This window comes from Enhydra lutris, unplaced genomic scaffold (assembly GCF_002288905.1).
Source record: "Enhydra lutris kenyoni isolate GAN:26980312 unplaced genomic scaffold, ASM228890v2 scaffoldscaffold24, whole genome shotgun sequence".
Classification (NCBI taxonomy): domain Eukaryota; kingdom Metazoa; phylum Chordata; class Mammalia; order Carnivora; family Mustelidae; genus Enhydra; species Enhydra lutris.
In genome coordinates this window covers 8,765,994-8,785,204 of record NW_019154108.1, presented here as the reverse complement: position 1 = coordinate 8,785,204, position 19,211 = coordinate 8,765,994, and the positions used below count along the sequence as shown (strand labels likewise).

The window sequence follows — 19,211 nt, the reverse complement described above, 5'->3', positions numbered from 1 at the left end:
CAGAGCCTGTCTGCCCCTCTAAAAAACAGAAGACGAGAACACTATCTCAACAGCATTGATCTAATAGTCACATTCCATATGGCATCTCTGCTGAAGATTCTTTAATTATAAAACTGAAGTCTTGTGCCAGAGACCAGCAAGTCCCGGCTCCCTCACAAACACTGATTCCATAACGCCATGATGGGTAAAACGGCTGACTGAATAATAACACTATTCTAGATTGATACAGTGCATTTCCCCCCACCCCTGCCAATTTTTATACCTAAGATCTGATTTGATCCTCATACCTATTCCATGTGGTCTCTGATCCGCATTCCATGGATAAGGAAGTTGAGCCCCAAAGAGTTTATCTGGCCTGTCTCAAATCCTAGGTTGGCAGGGGACATCAACCCTGAGCTTCCGCTCCCTAGCTAGTGTGCTCTCATTATAATTTGTTGTTTCCACAGAAGACGTGATGTCTTTTGGCAATAAGGTTACAAATTAACGGAGAAAGTGTAAGACTGGGAAAGATAGAAATCAATACTGATGACCCTCTCAGTAACACGAGAGTCACACTGCCCCCACCTCAAGTCATGGGCTCCTTCTGTCACCTGGAGTCAAATGCCATGCCCAATCCTAGAATTCAGAATTTGGTTTCTGAAGCAGCTGCTGAAAGGACTGGCTAATTAAGTCTAAAGGGCAGGTAAGTTCTCTCTCATGGGTAAAATTCTGGAACCTGGGCAGATAAAATCCCCTCTCTTTTCCTCCTTCCAGTGGATCATGTGGACGCAGTTTCTTTGTAGCGGGCTTATCCAGAAACATGTCTGTGGTTGTGTCAATGTGCCTTATCGTGAAACAGTCAGCAGTACGATAACACAATGTGCTACACTGTTCTCCATTCTTCCTTGCCTCACCTTCCTCTCCCTCTCTCTTGCTGCCCTGGGACTGGAGCCAAAACACTCACTGTTAATTCTTGCTCAGGTTCTAAGACAAAGGAAATGAAGGGATTGGCCAAATCATCACGGAGCTCACCCACTTGGGTAGTTAACATATCTAAAAATGGACAGAGAAAGATACATATCAGAGGAATAAGTCATAGACATGGAAGTAGTCTGGTAACACAAAGAAATAACTAGTGAAAGGAATCAATGAGCTCGGGACCTAGAAACAAGCTACCACAGGAAAGATGGGAAATGCGGAGCAGACAGCGATCAGGGGTCCACTCTGGCTGAGCAAGTTGGAGGTAGACATCACCCTGTTTACAAGGTTAACATCACAGAACTGTCTCTCCCTGCTGAAAAGCCTTCAGAGGCTTCCCTCTCCAGTGCTTAGAATAAACTCCAGACTTAGTTTTACATGATTCAAGAGAAAGACTCTTCCAGACCTAACTGCTGAAGGTCTACCTCCTCTTTGGATGTAGGGAGCCACAAATGAACATAAGTCTTACCTTAACAAGGAGAAGGAAGTTAGAAATCGACAAAACCATAATTTTCCTTGAGCCAATCAGAGCCAAGCAGGTTGCAAGATAACCTGATAAAGGTCCTGGGGAAAAGTGAGAAGCAAAAGCTATCTTCTCCTGGAGGTGGGTGAAACTTTGTGCACCTGGCCTGAGGAATAGATACATTTAATGAGGGAGGGACAGAAGCAAAATCCATCAGTGGTGTGATTGGCAAAAGTTTGAAATGCAGCTCTCATGGGGGCAAAGAGGTCCTGTTTCATGATGTCTGCCAGTTTCTCTGACATGAATTCTTCTGCCATGGTCAGTTTAAAACTACCAGCATGATGTTGAATATCGCATACGTTTCCAAAAATTTTGTACATCAGCTCTAGCATACAACTGCATTGGACCCTGAGGAAACAGGATGAGGTCCTGTCCCCATCCCCATCATAAGCCATGATGACAGTCAAACAAACAAACAAACAAAAAAGCATCAGAATTAAAGAATACATTTGATGTATGAACTCAACAGAGGGGGGAAATCATTAAGTCCGAAGACTGGCCAATAGAGAGGATCCCAAGTGAACTACAAAGAAGAGAGAAAGGAACTGGGGTGAGGGGAGAGTGCAAGAAACAATGTCCCGAGAGCTGTGGGACAAGATCGGAAGATCTAACTGACGTTTACGTGGGGGCCTGGAAGGAGCAGAGACAGGGAGTGGATGGGAAGATCTGACCTCTGCTTACTGCCCTCATCTCATCTCCTCCTCAACCTCGCATTCAATTTTAAAGCCATGGTTCTCCTTGACCCCTGGGACCTTTAAACATGTACTTCTTTCTCTCTGTGAAGATCCCTTCTACTTCTTGTCAGGATATGAGTTAGGAATCATTTCCCTAAGGAACAGTACCCTGTCCCTCCGAACCTGGGTGAGGTGCCAGTCCGATGTGCCCCCGGAGCATCCTCAGTGACTCGCACGAGAGCAGAGGATTTGACTGTGATCACCACGTGCTTCCCTCATGGGTCTGGAAGCTCCTTAAGGGTAGAGATCATGGCCTTTTGCTTTTCAATGCTCAATGCGTAACAAATGTTAATAAATATTAGGATACATTAATAAGCTAGAAGATACCACACAGAGCTCAAGCCAGGCAATCCAGTATAGCTTTTTCACATTGAACATGCCATGTTTTAAAATTATAGTTTGCGGCAGAGCAACAAACATGACTACAGAAATGAAAAACAAATCCTTTTTAACTTAAAAGCACTAAATTAAATTTTAAATCATAAGGGTTAAGATCATGAAAATGCTAATCAGAACTTCTCAATCTACCTAAACAATAAAACCAGAGGGAGAAATCTGGCTTTAAAGAGTGAAATCACTCACAATGATTTATGTTGGATTTATGGAAGAAATGTTTAGGGATTTTAAGCACGGAAATATACTTTCTGTCCTCAAATGTAAGAACAGAAATTTGCTGGCCCTTTTTAGCAAAAGCTCTGTCCAAGGAGTGTCTGATGCTCATCACCTCTAAGTGGTTCCTGGTATAATTTGAATATATGCTTAGTATTTATTTTTAATGGAATATTTTTCATTATCTAGACTTATAGAAAAATAAAAAATAATAAACATTATTAAGAATATTAAGACTAGCTGGTAATAGCTGGTTTCCTAAAATATCCATCTCCAAAAACGCATTAGCCGTTTCCTCCTACTTTATGTTCTTAAGAGTATTTTTCTTTTTAAATTTTGGAATATTATAACACTCACTCCCAACTATGCTGAAAACATGATGTTTTGAACCAAGTAGGTGAATGCATCACTCTTGAAATTCAATCTGGGGCTCGTACTAAAACTTTCACCACTGAACAGAAGACATGTACACATAAACACACACAGTCACGTACTCGCAGACACTTAGATTACCTTAGGCCTTTCCCAAGTAGGGTCCAAAATGTTGTTCCACAAATCGGCTGTAGGAAATTCAGAAGGGGTGTTCCCAAAGAAATAACGTTATGTAAACACGGTGTTCTGTTTCACAGACTAGCTCATGAGAGCCCGTTTAACCTACAATGTAAATAAACCAGCTTCTAGAATGTTAGCCTCTGAAGTTCCCATCGCACCTCCAGAATCTGGAACAGAGCCTGGCACGTGTTAAAGGGCTGGTAAGTATGTTGAATGAAGGCTATTGACTGAATAATAGTGTGAAACATTTGTCGAGCACGAAGTCTGTGCCAGGCACTGTTTTCTAAAGAGCTTCCATGGATTATCTTAGGCAATTATCACATCCCTCTAAGGTTGCATTTTTTAGACAGACAAAGAGAGGAAGTGAGGATGATGAAATGTAAGATTTAAGGAATTTGCTCACGACCTCATGGTTAGGAAGTGGGTGCATGTTCCTAAGACTATACATGATCTCTTTCCTGAAGTTTTGGGTCTTACGAGCAGAGAACTAGAACCTGAAGGCAGCTTAAAGCATAAGGGCAGGGATGTCTGTCTGCTCGTCCAGCAGTTTATCCAAAGCACACGCCACATAACACTCGATAAATATTTGATGAATATGTGAAGGAGAGTCTTCTTCCCTCTTGGACATCAGGGCTATTCCAGAAAGAAGTGTGAATTATATTAAAATGTCTTTGGCACTTTCCTTACTTTCTTTCATTGAGTATCTTTCCATTTAATCTACTCTCAGGTGATCGGCTATGACAGTGTTTGCCTTGTTCCAGCTGCAGTGTCTGGACAGGCTGCTTTAATAACATATCACCCATTCCCAGATCAAAATTCTAGTTCCTGCAGTTAGAACCTGCTCTGTCATTGGGAGGAAAGCAATCTGACTTCAGGTCTTCCCATTAAAGTGTAATCGAACCTGGCTTCTAGTCCTCTTAGGGACTTGTCAATAATACATGGAAAAATTGGATTTTAAAGAGATTGCTTGTTAACCCCAATTGGCTTATAATTTTGGTATAATTTGGGGGGAAAGGGTTAAACTTTCTAAGCTTTCCCTGGTTTTCGTAGCTTCCTCCTTTGCTGTACACAACACTCTCACAGGGTTTGTCCTTAGAGCCCTGAGGGGCAGGCAGCCTACCCAATCCCCACACTTCCGTGGCCGGTAACATGAAAGCTAGAGATAACCAAGAAGCATTTCAAAACAAATTGCAATGAGCTTCTTTCCTAGTAACATATGGATTACTTGTCATCTTCTATAATCTTATATCACAAAATAATGGCACATAAATCTAAAATAACGTAGCAATTATGTGAATTTACTTTTAGTAGTATGTTGCCGGTTATCCAAATATGCAGATTCTGATTGTGTCTGGGTGGCTCAACTGGTTGAGCCTCCGACTTGATTTCAGATCAGGCCATGGTCTCAAGGTTGTGAGATGGGGCCCCACGTCCGGCTCTGCGCTGGGCGGATGTGGAGCCTGCTGAAGGTTCTCTCTCTCCCTCTTCCCCGCCCCTCCTTGGACCCCTCCCACGCATGTGTGTGTGTCCACATGCACTCTCTCTCTCCCTCAACAACTACCACGAAACACCAAATTCCCAGGCAGCAGATCACTAAAGGAGTGCCTCTCTAAAGCATATTTGTGGGGGCAGGGGAAGACGGGAGGTAGGGATTATATATACATTTACTTTAGCAAAAGAGATTCAGATGACTCACTTGTGAATTACAATTCACATAGGACTTGAAACACAGTTACTCAGAAACCGATATGTTGCTGAAACAAGTATGCAATATTGCACTCCTAAGAGGCTGGCAAAACAAGGTAAGACACATGAAATTAATTAGCAGGAAGCTAAAATGTAAGGGCATTTTATAATTAAAAGAACAGCAGCATTAAAAACCCAGATGACCTCAGTACAACGGAGATGAGGCAGTAATAACTAAATGTCCTTCAGCCCCCAAATCATGGCAAGTCAAACCGCTGGAGCTCGGGCAGGATCAGGGGAGACTGGTGAGGGGAGGAAGCCAGTGGAATGCTGCGTTAGCATTCTCAGCAAATTACTGATTTACTGATTCTCCATAAATCACGACGCAGAGCACTTTGGTTTATACTTTGATTACTCTTCTAAATGAGGGAAGATCAACTCAAAACATTTCCTCAGGGACAGGGAAAGTTTTATGAATATACACCCAAATCTAACATCAACAGACGTTTGGTTTACATAAATTAGAGAGAGCAAGAGATCAAACACACACTCCAGGGCAACCACGTCTGGCCCAGGCTGCCAATGGAGGCCAGCCCCCAGGATACCTCTCTTTCTTGCATGTGGGGTTTGGGGAGGTACAAGAGCGGTAGGAGGGCCTTCCCAGGAGATGGTGGGTGATGTCACAGCTGCTCTGGAGCCCCATCAGCCCAAACAGAAAGGGAGCCTGCAACCAGGGGAGAGAGGTAGACCCTTTTCATCTTTGTGTCCCCCTCTCCTCCAGCCCAGAGCACTGACTGCACCAAATGGATGTCCGATAAACAGAGAACAAACCGATTCTGGCCTTTGCTCGCTTTACCAGCACTCCATCTAGAAAGCTGAATTTATGTCCTCTCAAGCCACTGCTGAGAAGCATGAAATGACCCTCTTCTAGTCCAGGATTCCTCCTGGCTCAAGCTTGGTCTCTCCTCTACTCTGTCTGATTCATCTGATTCTCAAAGTCTTTCACAGAAATACATACCTTTATGAATCCCCTTAGGGATCAGGTAAATTATTTCATAGTTTTTACAGGATATGATTAAGAGGATTTTTAAAGGAACAAATTTTATTTGAAATAGGTATACCTTTAAATTTTTTTAATATAAAATTTATTTGTACAGGAATTTTCCTGAACTTGAAATTATTCTAAAAGATAAAATCTATTAAAAAATATGATGAGAGGGGTGCCTGGGGAGCATAGTCAGTTGGGTGTCCAACTCTTGGCTTCAGCTCAGGTTGTGATCTCAGGGTTGTGAGATTGAGACCCACGTCCGGCTCTGAGCTCAGCATGGAGTCTCTGTGAGAGTCTCTCCTTCTCCCCCCATCCTAAAATAAATAAATAAATCTTTAAAAACTATACGATGAGAAACAGGGTATTCACGTGGTCTCTATCTCCCCACAAGGCACTTGATAACTTCTCTTGAGCAGAGAGATCTGACGGACTCCACCTTGACCAAGCGATCAAACTCAACATCACCAGTGATAAGACACAATGACAGCCTGTCCCCCTCAGTGAGGTGCACTGAGAGGGACACAACGCTGTAGGATTCCTACCCAAAAGGCCCAACCTCGGCCTAACCACCAGGAAGCCTCAGACAAAGCAACACAGAGCCACTCCACAAACAACGGAGCAGTTGTCATCAAAAGCGATGAACTATCACAGGTCAGGTTTCTCCCACCGAGAGAAATTGTCTAAAGACAACTAAAGAGAAATGAGAACTAAACTGCAACACGGAATCTTGAACCAGAACTAGAGTATTAGGGGAGAGCTAGTGAAATCCTTATAAGGTCTAGAGATGGGCTCCTAGCATTGCATAGATGTTAATTTCCTAGGTCAGATCAGTGTATTGTGGTTATGTAAGATGCTAACTCACATTGTGTGTGGCTGGGCCAAGGGCATATGGGAACTCTCAGTTGTTCTTGTAACTTTTCTAGAAGTCAAATTATTTCAAAATGAAGAGCTAAATAAAAGTAATTTTCCGATGTAACCAATAATGCCAGCTACATCACTTACATAAATTAAATCCTTAATGAATAAATTGTGTAAGAAAAAAGATACAATTGGCCAATAACATAGTATGGTTTAGGAACAAAATGTGCTCTGTAATGTCAATTTGAAGTTAAATTGATGTGTTAGAATAAAAAACATATAAAAATAGCTTCATGATACTTTTTGGAATTCTTGGGGTTTTTTTAATGTAAAATTTAACTTATTGCTTCATTTTTTTATTGAATAAATAATTTAAGACTCAGAGCAAAACTGAAGGGAAGGCACAGAAACTTCTCATGTACCCCCTGTCCTCACACGTGCGTAGACCACCCCCTAACATCAGCATCCCCTGCTGGAGTGGTACAGTTGTTACAAGTGATGAACCTACAGGGACACGTCACAATCACCGGAAGTCCATGGCTTGGTGTCGTTTATTTTATGGGTTTAGACAAATGTATAATGACTTGTAGACACTATTATGGTATTATATAGAGTATTTTCACTGCCCTAGGAATCCTCCGTTCTCCTCCCCCTATACCCTTGGCAACCACTGACACTTTTTCCTCCACTGTTTTGTCTTTTCCAAAATGTCATACAGTTGAAATCATAGTTTGTAGCCTTCTCTGACTGGATTCTTTCACTTCGTAATTAACATTTAAGGTTCCTCCGCGTCTTTCCAAGGCCAGATAGCTCATTTCTTTTTAACACTAGATACTACTCCACAGTCTGGTGGTACCACAGTTTATCCACTCACCTGTTGAAGGACATCTGGTTGTTTGCAAGTTTTGGCAATTATGAATAAGGTTGCTTTAGACATCTCTGCACAGGTTCTTGGGCGGATGTAGGTTTTCAACTCCTTTGGGTAAATACCAAGGAACGTGATGGCTGGATCATAATCTGGTTTTGTAAGAAACTGCCAAACTGTCTTCCAAAGTGACTGTACTGTTCTGCATTCCCACCAGCAGTAAATGAGAGTACCGATTGCTCCAAATCCTTGCTAGCACTTGATGGTGTCGGTATTCTGGATTTTGACCACTCTAACAGGTGTGTAGTGGTATCTCATTGTAGTTCCAGTTTGCATTTCCCTTAAGACATAAGATGTGGAACATTTTTTCAAATGCTCATTTGCCATCTCTTCTTCGGTGAGGTGTCTGTTAAGGTCTTTGACCCATTTTTTAATTGTTTTGTTTTCTTATTGTTGAGCTTTAAGAGCTCTTTTTGAGTATTTTGGACAATAGTCCTGTATCATCTATGTAGTATTTTCTTCCAGTCTTGGCTTGTCTTCTTATTCTCCTGACAATGCCTTTCTCAAAGCAGAAGTTCTACACTTAGAATAAAGTCTACCTTATCAGTTACTTCTTTCCTGGATCTTGTCTTTGGTGTTGGGTCTAAAAAGTCATCATCATTCCCAAGGTCCTCTAGGTTATCTTCTAGGAGTTTCAAAGTTTTTTATTTTAAATTTTGGTCTGTGGTCCGTTTTGAGTTAATTTTTGTGTCAAGTGTGAGATCCGTGCCTAGATTCCTTCTTTCTTTCTTTCTTTCTGCATGTAGATGTCCAGTTATGCCAGCAGGATTTGTTGAAAAGACTGTCTTTGCTCCATTGTATTGCCTTTGGTCCTTCATCAAAGATCATTTAACTGTATTAATTTGGGCCAACTTCTGGCTTCTCTGTTCCATCTCAAAGGTCCCTTTGTTGATTCTCATTCAAATACTGCACTGTCTGGATTAGTTGGAAGTCAGGTAGTGCCAGTCCTCCAATTTCATTCTTCTCCTTCATTATATTGAAACTGTGTTGCCTATTCTGGGTCTTTTGCCTCTCCATGTAAACTTCAGAAGCAGTTCATCACCACCCACAAAATAACTTATTGGGATTTTAACTGGGATTCTATTAAATCTATAGGTCAAGCTGGGAAGAACTGACATCTTGACAACATTGAATTTTCTTATTTATGAACATGGAATATCTCTCCATTTATTAATTCTTTGGCTTCATTCAGCAATTTTATAGTTTTCACTTTCACTTTATAGTTTTCACATAAATCTTAAAAAGTTTTTTTTGTTTTTTTTTTTGTTGGAGATATACTTAAGTATTGAATTTCCGGGGTGCTAATGTAAATGGTAGTGTGTTTTAATTTTAAATTCTAGTTGTTCATTGCTGGTAGAGAGGAAGGTGATTAATTGTCATCTATTAACCTTGTATCTTACAACCTTGCTGTAATTGCTTATTAGTTCCAGGAATTTTTGTCTGTATAGGTGATCATGCCATCTACAAAGACAGTTTTAGATCATCCTTCCCAATCCTTAGGCCCTTTATTTCCTTTTTGTCTTACTGCATTAGTTAGAACTTCCAGTATAATGTTGAAAAGGAGGGGTGAGACAGAACATCCTCACCTTCTATCTGACCTTTGTGGGAAAGCTTTGAATTTCTCACCATCAAGTATGATATTAGCACTAGGGGTTTTGTAGATGTTCTGTATCAAGTTGAAGTTCCCCTCTACGTCTAGTTTACTAAAAGCTTTTACCATGAATAGGTGTTGGGTTTTGTCAAATGCTTTTTCTGTATCTATTGATGTGAACACGTGATTTTTCTTGCTTGGCGAATTGATGTGATGGGATCTATTAATGGATTTTTGAATGTTGAACCAGTCTTATAAACCTAGAATAAATCCTACTTGGTTGTAGTGTGTAATTCTTTTTAAATATTGTTGGATTCTCTCTGCCAATATTTTGTCTTATTTTGTTTTTGAATGATGAAATAAAGGTTAAGATTTCAGGCTGCTATTTTCAGGGACTTCTCTGAAAACAGTGAATAGTCTTACTTCCCCCAAAATGGAATGTCTACAGTAGATAAAGATCAATACTCTATTTCCTTTTTCTTTTCCCCTCTGAGTTCAAGGCCCCATATGGGGCTTAAACCCATGACCCCAAGATCAAGAGTTACATGCTCTATCGACTAAGCCAGCCCGGTGCTCCTGTTTCCTATTTTTAACACTGGTTTTCAAGGAATCAATATTCTATTAGAAAAATACAACTTTATAGATTTAGTAAAGATCATTCTGAGGTAGTTTATAGAAGAATTGCCAATTTTAAACTCATTATTCACCCATTACATTTCAATCAGCAGCTACGTGTCTTCGTCAATGGTTTTTATGTGTGTAATTTAAGCCATATTTTACCACAACAAGAAAACAAACTATGTAAGACCATGTAACTGACAAAGCAACACAGAATGCTGGGGCTGGTGACCCAATACTTGACCCCACGACAGCACGTGAGGGCACTAAGGCTTGTTCCCTCTGCAAACACTGCGGAGTTCTCACATGGTTCTACTTTCGAAGACAAAATGTATGGATCCATATCTGTCTCAAAACATTACAAGAGGGGCACCTGGTGGCTCAGTGGGTTAAGCCTCTGCCTTCAGCTCAGGTCATGATCCCAGAGTCCTGGGATTGAGCCCCGCATTGGGCTCTCCGTTCAGCAGGGAGCCTGCTTCCCCCTCGCTCTCTCTCTGTGTGCTGCTCTATTTGTGATATCTCTCTGTCAGATAAATAAATGAAGTCTTTAAAAAAAAAATTACTACAAAACACGTCATTGCTATCTTGAACCGGAATCCCCGGGACTGCCTTGGTGGACACCAGGGATTCTAAATCACCGGCTGGAAAATGGACCTTTCCTGACTCCACAGTTGAATGATCTGGACAATTAGAATATAATACGTTCACATCTACCCTCCTGATGCATTTCCCCCACCACTGGTTGCTTGGTCTTCCTCTCCGGCTTGCTAATGCTTCCCACTTTCCTCGGCTGCCGAATCTCATGAAAAAGTACTTTAAATTTGTTACGTCAGTTTTTCTACTCACACAACTTTTCAATCTACCCTAATATAGTTGTTGTACTCTTCTACTAACAATCTTTTTGTTACCATAACCGGTGCTGTCTATGTCACTAAGTCCAGTGGACACTTTCGGTCTCTTAATCATTCAGTAGCATCTGGTTGGTCCCCTCCTCTTTCCTGAAGCACATACAACAACAAGCTCTTCTGGTTTCCATTTATTTCCCAGGTTACTTGTCTTAATGTCTGTTGCCAACCTCTACCTTATCTTTAAAAGGCTTGATGTTTTTGGGGTGCCTGCTTGGCATAGTCGGTCAGGTGTCCAACTCTTGGTTTTGGCTCAGGTTATGATCTCAGGGTTGTGAGATCGAACCCTGTTGTCAGGCTCCAAGCTGAGCATGGAGTCTGCTTCAGACTCCCTCTCTCTCCCTTTGCTGCCCACGTACTCTCTCTCTCTCAAATAAATATTTTCAAAAATGTTGATGTTCTTTAAATGTTGAAGCTCTTTTCTCTTCTTACTGTACTTTTCCCCTAAGTGATCTACCTCACTTACTCACAAGGTTTCAAATATCCTCCTTAGGCCCCTGGAGATTTCTATCTCCAGCCCAGACCTGTCTCCCGAGCAGAGTTCCTATGTCCCCACCCCCCGGCTCCCGGCTTATTTGACATTTCCATTTGTACGAAGCATTGGCACGTTAAATTCAACAGGGCAGAGCTGAATGCTTGGTCTCATCCCAAGCCCAAGAGAGTTCACCCACAAACCTGCTCCTTTGTGGACACTCTAGCTCTCTAAGTGGTATCACTCTGTCCCCATTTCTTGAGTCAGAAACATGGGTTTTATCCTTGACATGCTCCCCTACCCAAGAAAGCCAATCAATTACTAAGTCCTACTGATTTTGCCTCCTACATATTTCCCCAATCCGTTTACTATCATTGTTATCATCCCATCGAGTCCAAGCCATCACCATCCCTTGACTAACTCCTCCAGAAGCTCCCAGCGGAGCACGTGCCAACACCGTGGCTCTGCTCTAACATGTAATCTGCTCTGGAACTGGAATGCCACTTTTTTTTAAAGATTTATTTATTTATTTGAGTGAGAGAGAATGAGAGCACGCGTGCGAGCGAGCATGAGCGGGAGGGGTATAGGGACAGGGAGAAAGAATCTCTAGCAGGTGCTGTGCTGAGCGTGGAGCCTGACACGGGACTTGATCCCATGACCATGAGATGACGACCTGAGCGGAAACCAAGAGTCAGATGCCTAACCCGCTGTGCCACACAGGTGCCCCTGCAATGCTATTTTTAAAATGCAAATTTGATTACCTCATTCTTCAAAAAATTATCTTTAAGTTACTTCTTCTCTTTAGTAAAAGGATAAAGTAAAAGGTCTGTAATAAAAACTTTAAGGCCCTGCCTTTAGGTCTTGCCCTCACCTACCTCTCCAGCCTCATCATGTGTCATTCTTTCCCCTATTCTTTATGTTTCTCTCCTTCCTCAAAAGTCCTACCGCAGGATCTTCAATTTTACAGTCTTCTTTTCTCTTGAACAGGCACTGGCAAACTCATATAGGAGTAGGCCAGACAGTAAATATTTCAGGCTTCAGGGGCCAACAGGTCACAGCCTCTGACTCAAGCACAAGAGAAGCCACAGACAGTATGTGGACAATGAGCACAACTGCATTCCTGAGCCACGCAGTGTGGCCTGAGGGCTGGGGCACCGTCTGCCAGCTCCGGCTCTAGAAGGCTGGCCATCCCTATCCTGATGCTTACAGATTCATCTCAACCATCACTTCTGCCACTGAAACTTTTCCTGAGCAGGTAAGTCCCCTTATTAAAGGTGCTTTTACCACAAAGTATATGTCTCTTTCATAGAACCAATTGTTGCTGTAATTAACTAGAAATTTACGTAATTATTTCCTCTATATTCATCTTCCCTATTAGGCTATAAATTTCATGACAACCGGGGACTGTATTTACTTTGTTATTTTATTCCCAGCATGTGGTGGAGAACATGGCACACGGTAGCAATCGGTAAGTCTATCTGCTGAATGAATGATTGATTAATTTGCTGCTCGGCCTTCAGTCAGCAACTATAGCTTTCTGAGCCTCAGTTATCCGTCTGGAAATGGATGATAGTAACAACTACTTTCCCATTTGTTTCAAGGTAAGATAATACGGCTGAGTGCAGTTTGTGAACTCTAATACAAATTTAAGAAAAAAAAAATAGCAAAATGTCCTGGTTGCCCAGTATGGGATAAACTGCAGCCCAAACCAGGCCAAATTCTCTGGCTTGTTTTGTTGGCCCTCTAGTCATGGATGGTTTTGCTTTCTTAAAAGACAGTAAAATAAAAAAAGAAAACAAAGAAGCCCTTGTGACAGAAACCACATGTGGCCCACAAAACCCAAAATATTTTAGTCTGGCCTAGAACAGTGTCTGAGTCTAAGTACATATATTTTTTTAATTTTATTTATTTATTTGACAGAGATCACAAGTAGGCAGAGAGACAGGCCGGGGGGGGGGGGGGGAGGCAGGCTCCCCGCTGAGCAAAGAGCCTGATGCGGGGCTCGACCCAGGACCCCGGAATCATGACCTGAGCCCAAGGCAGAGGCTTTAACCCACTGAGCCACCCAGGCGCCCCTCTAAGTAAATATTTTTTTTTTTTTTTTTAGATTTATTTATTTATTTATTTGACAGAGATCACAAGTAGACGGAGAGGCAGGCAGAGAGAGAGAGGGAAGCAGGCTTCTCGCCGAGCAGAGAGCCCGATGTGGGACTCGATCCCAGGACCCTGAGATCATGACCTGAGCCGAAGGCAGCGGCTTAACCCACTGAGCCACCCAGGCGCCCCTCTAAGTAAATATTTTAACGAGTAAATAAATGAATGATTAATACCTCCCAAATCCACCCACATTTTAATATTTTGGTGACTGAAAAGCAGTGCCATTTTCCAACTGCCTTTCTTCCCTTCCTTTCCCTTTGAGCAAGTGATCAAAGTTATAAAGTATTTACCCCCTCCCCAAGGAATCTATGTTGACTTTATATTTTTTTTAAAAAGGAGTCTATAAGAATTTTCATTTTCCTCTCAATTATGTCAACAATTGCTTTTGAAACAGAGAAGCTGCGGGGTGTCAGAGGAACAGATAGGAACAGGGGGCTGGAGGCCCAGAAAACCCCTTCAAGCTCGCCCATGGTGCCGTGTACGTGATCACAGCTGGAGCCCAAACTTACAGCAATCCATTCACCGTATGGTGTAAATACTGATGTTTCTTTTCCCCTGGGGAATCCATCATTATATAGAAATTTTAAGTGACACATTTATAGGAAATGACAAGGGGTTGGGTTTATTACAAAGAACTGCACTAAAAAGGAAAGGAATTTGGAGTCAAAGTATCAAGATTCAAGTTTGAACTCTACCCCTTCCTTAACCCGTCCCTTTGAGCAAATCCATTAGTCTCTCTGAGCTTGCGTTTCCTCACCTGGAAAGAGAGTGAATATCATTGGTGCCATTTAGTAGGTGACTAGTAGGAGCCAGGTGCTTAACACACATTTGACCTTGTGTCAAACTGCAAAGTGGCCATTATTAGTCCTAACACATAGATGAAGAAACTGATGCTCAGGGAGGTCACATGACTTGCTCCGAGGGACACCACTAGGAAGAACCAAAGGTTTTGGAGTCAAATTCTGTCTCAAGCAACACCATCAGTGCATATCTGATAAAGATATTTAACCTTTGGGCGCCTGGGTGGCTCAGTCGGTTAAGCATTTGACTCTTAGTTTCAGTCAGGTCATGATCTCATGGGTCATGGAATCCCGTCCCACATCAGGCTCTGCGCTCAGCAGGGAATCCCCCTTAGGGATTCTCTCTCCCTGCCCTCACTCAAGCATGCACTCCCTCTCTCTCAAGTAAAGGAATAAATATATTTTTTTAAAAAGATATTTAATCTTCTTAGACCTTTTTTATGTTTTATCTTACAAAAAACACATTAAAACTAATTTCTATGAAAGTCCTCCATATTACATTACTGACTTACATCTTAAAGGTAGATGGTTTTCCTACAACGCTCTCTGTTACATCTAAGTCGGAGTCTAGAGAATAGTAAAGAGGGATATGCTCTCCCCTTTGTGTATTATAAGAAGTGACGAAAGCACAAAACTCAAGAGCTCAAGAGTATTAGATTTTGAGCACATACCTCACGTGCCACAGTGGCCATGAATTCCATTATTGCGCATCAATTCCATTCTGCTTTTGAACCAAACACCTTCAGTATACAGCATGTCAGTTGATTACTAAAGCTGAATTACCTTTCCTTCATTATCTCATGTAGTCTCCCGTGTTGGACACACTGTTCCTCCAACTCATCATTTCTCCTCTGTAACTTTTCCAGTTTGTCGTATGTATACATTTTCTCTTGATTGAGCTGAGCGATTTCAGATCTAGAGCAGTGAGAACACAGAAGTGACAGACGTTAAAGGTTCTTATCACCAGAGCACAATTTTACTATATAAACTTAGCATTATCTTAAACCCCATACTTAAAAATAACAGTGTAAATAAAAGTTATGTTATGTAAATTGAAATATTTCAGACATTGCACAATGTCTAGTGGAGGGATATATGCATTGCAGGGACTCACGTGGTAGACAGAGTCCACACGGAGAAAGGAAGAGTGACTTACTCTGAAAGAGATGACTTCTTCCAGGAACGACACAAAAATAATAAGGATTCATACTCATACCCCAAATTTACTGAGTGCCTATTACAGGCCAGCCACCACGCTGTTAAAGGAGCAACCCCAGGCCTAATCTCTATGACAGAGCATTGTTTCTTTTAATTAACATAGCTAATGTAATGGCACATGATTAAAAATCATATGGTTCCAAAAGGCATAATAATGAAAAATGGCATTCCTCTACCCGCCCTCCCACCCCATCTCCAGCTTGTCAATGTGAATTACTACTATTCCAGTGTGTAGTTAAAGCAATAGGCATATGTACGTCATGTGACTACCTAAATATTGGTCCTTGCTGTCTCAGTAGCTTATCACGATCACATGCACGCTGGTGTGATGAGGGCTTGGGTGTGGAGTGATGGAACGTCAAGCCATCTTTTCCAGTGGGAGATTTCTAATATCCATGTCTGTCATTCTTCCCTCTGTGGCCATTCTGCTTCTCAAGAGAAGAATTCTCCAGCTGCCTGCTCGCTGGGTCTGACCCTAACCCCCAGTGGTTAAGGAGCCAGTGGGAAATAGACAGGTGGGGATCTCATCTTTCAGAATGCAGACTTCCTATTACTTTCCCTCTGCTATGCTGGGTGCCCCTATTCTAACCAGAGCCTGCTCGTTCAGTGTCTTCAGAGCGGAAGTCCCTGATCTGCTGGGTGGAAGAGGGCCAGCCACTGGCTGTGTGGGGCAGGGGGCGGAACCAGCAACTGTGGCTTCAGTCCTATGTTCCACCACTTCCGTCTTCCAAGTTCTTCTGGCATCCCAAGGGCAGATGAGCTTGCTTCCCAGGCAAACGACCCCTCTGGGGACACATATGGTTCACTTTCCCCCACTTTGCCACCACAGGTACTTTTTACCCAATCTTCTTCCTGCCTTCACACATTTCATGTGGGATCACAGGTATAGCTACTTTGGGGATGACTTATGTCCCTCAGGAAATATGCCACCTCTTCAGAATCTTAGAGGATCACCTCAAGTCTCACGATCTGGAGATCAGAAACCTATCTGAGGAAAACCCTACCGCCATCCTCGCTTTTCGCTCAACATGGAACCTGTGGCCGTAATCTCCTCATGCGCCACTGCCCCACAGGCACCCAAAGTTCAAAGCTCTTGCATAAGAAAATGCGAGCAGTTAAGGACCAGTTTGTCTCTTGAAGGTTAAGTGGGACCCCTGATGCAGAATTATGTCCCTCCAAAGAAAGGATTTCTCCATGAGGTGGGAGTGTCTTTTCTTCCTGGTCAGGGAGACACACGGATTTGCTTGGGGAATTCATCCCCAAGGGCCAATTGGCATCACTGTACAAAGCAATTTCTCGCTTTCCCTTCTCTTCATCCCTCATTTTGTTTTCATCCTGGTTCCAGTGTCACCTCAAAGGAAACTTGCCCCGATTAATACTTCGCAGTTCTCAATATGTCAGCGCATTTTTTGGAAACTACCCCCAGCTTTTCTGCATATATTAGCTTATAATTTATTCCTCTGAACTGTGGCTCGATGCCTCATCTTTCTTACTAGATTATCCATGAGGTCAGGGATTATCTCGTTCAAGCTCAGATCAAGCACTCAGTCTACATTTGCTTCTCCTAATAAGAATTCACTTATATTTGAAATAGTCTAAATCAGTTAATAATGATTCATGTTTCTCTTTTCAAAATCACATACAATATCCAAGAACTTAAGGCAGTTATAAAAAATTGTTAATTGAGTGTTCTTCTAAGAATAGTATCTCCTATCACAACATGCAAAAAAACATTCCAAAAAGACAACAAAATATCCTTAAACCAGATTAGGAAAACATGCAGAAGAGTATTTATCTGTTCTCAGGTTCTTCCCCAGAAAAAAAAAGTCGCTTTTTAAAACAGCATTCACAAGGGAAACAGATTTTTATAATATAAAAATGTGAAACCTTTACACATAAAAAGTTGTAACGTTCGCAGTAGCATTCTTTCTAGAAGCAACCTTGCTCTGCAAACTGATATCTGGAAACTGAATCCAGAAATGTGTCAACAGGAGACTGGCTGCATTACTTACACAAAGGGATATCAAGAGGTTATTCTGACAGTGAGGGCTATCTGGTGGTGGTGGTAATTACTGATAAAATATGATATATTGGTAAGAAAGGAAAATATTTGAAAATCAGCATATATAAAGTGATACCATTTTATAATTTAAAAAATACTCTTTCCTCTCCCCCCTTAAAAATATGTGGAGGTATATATTACATATTAATATGTATTATCTTGAGGTATTAGAATTAGGAATTTTTAAAAAATATATTTTCCTTTTCCATATTTTTTGGGCACATATCTAAGACAAAAAATAAAGTGACTTTAACTGAATCCACTGTGGTCATCATGTCACAATACATGTAAATCACACCATCATGCTGTACTTAATAAACTCAGACAGTGATGTACGTCAATAACTTCTCAATACACCCGGAAAAAAAATTTTGAAAGTCGTTTTGATCTTGAAAAACCTCCGTGAAAAACAAAAGGCACTGGGAACACAATTTTCAAAATTAAAAAAAGAACTGGGAACACGGAAAAAAATGAGACACATGAAGATGAGAAGCATCATTTAATAAAGTGTTATCCCAGTCTCCCTCAAAATTCCAACGAATTTTAAGAGGAATATGAAAAATATTCACAGAGGAAGAAATAGAAAAGGTCAATCAACATTTATAAAATTCTCAACTTCTACTATTGTTCAAAATGTGCATAACAAAGCCAGATTCCAGTTGAATATTTGTTTAGTGCATGCGTGCCTACTCTGTCAGACAGTGGAATCCATCCTTTATATTAATGATCGCAATTAATTCTTCAAGGTCAGTGTTTATTTCCTTTTCACTGTGAGGCAAATAGAAGGTTTAATGACTTGCCTGAGGTCACCCAAAGGGTGATTAGCCCAGTCCAGATACAAACATTGGCCTGCCCAGCTCTAAAGGGGTTGTCCCAACCACTGTGCTATACTGCCTCTCATGTTTTCTTTTGTAAATCTCACCTCTTTGTGTCACATACTGCATGGGTACATGTATACCGAGAATCTAGTATAGTACTTGAGCAAAATCATCCACATCAATAGCCTTAAAAAGGCTCATTATTATTGAAACAGAAAAAAGACAGGTCAGAGTCTCTGGACCCACAATCCCCTTTTAGGCATCTCAGCTAAGGGAATCATCAAAAATTCAGAGTAAGGGACAAAATTATTATTGTATTATTCATAAATATTATTGTATTATTCAATACAATTATTATTATATGGAAAAACTGGGAATATCTTAAATGTCTAATGAATTATTATGCATACAAATTATTCAATTAAAATGGTTTCCAGAGTAGTGAATGTAGATAAAGATTCACCAGATAACAATAAGTGAAAAGCAGGATACCATCAGGTGCATGTATGTGTACATACATACGTACACACTTACATCCACACACAAACTTAGTGCAAGGAGATACCTCACAGATGAAGAATACTTTGCTAGGTGGTAATGTCATAGGAAATTTTTTTCTTAATTTTTCTTTGTAGTTATAGCCAAATGCCCTACATTGGGGATGCCTTACATGACCAC

At 41.3% G+C, this 19,211-nt stretch overlaps 1 protein-coding gene across 1 annotated transcript in view; it reads right to left on the bottom strand.

The window, feature by feature from the left end:
- Nucleotides 1-19,211, bottom strand: part of LOC111150884 (serologically defined colon cancer antigen 8) — a 259,368-nt gene that overhangs the window by 58,601 nt on the left and 181,556 nt on the right. The window contains exon 16 of the mRNA XM_022508562.1: nucleotides 15,219-15,350. Within this exon, the coding sequence (XP_022364270.1) occupies nucleotides 15,219-15,350 (132 nt within the window). The remainder of the gene's footprint in view (nucleotides 1-15,218; nucleotides 15,351-19,211) is intronic.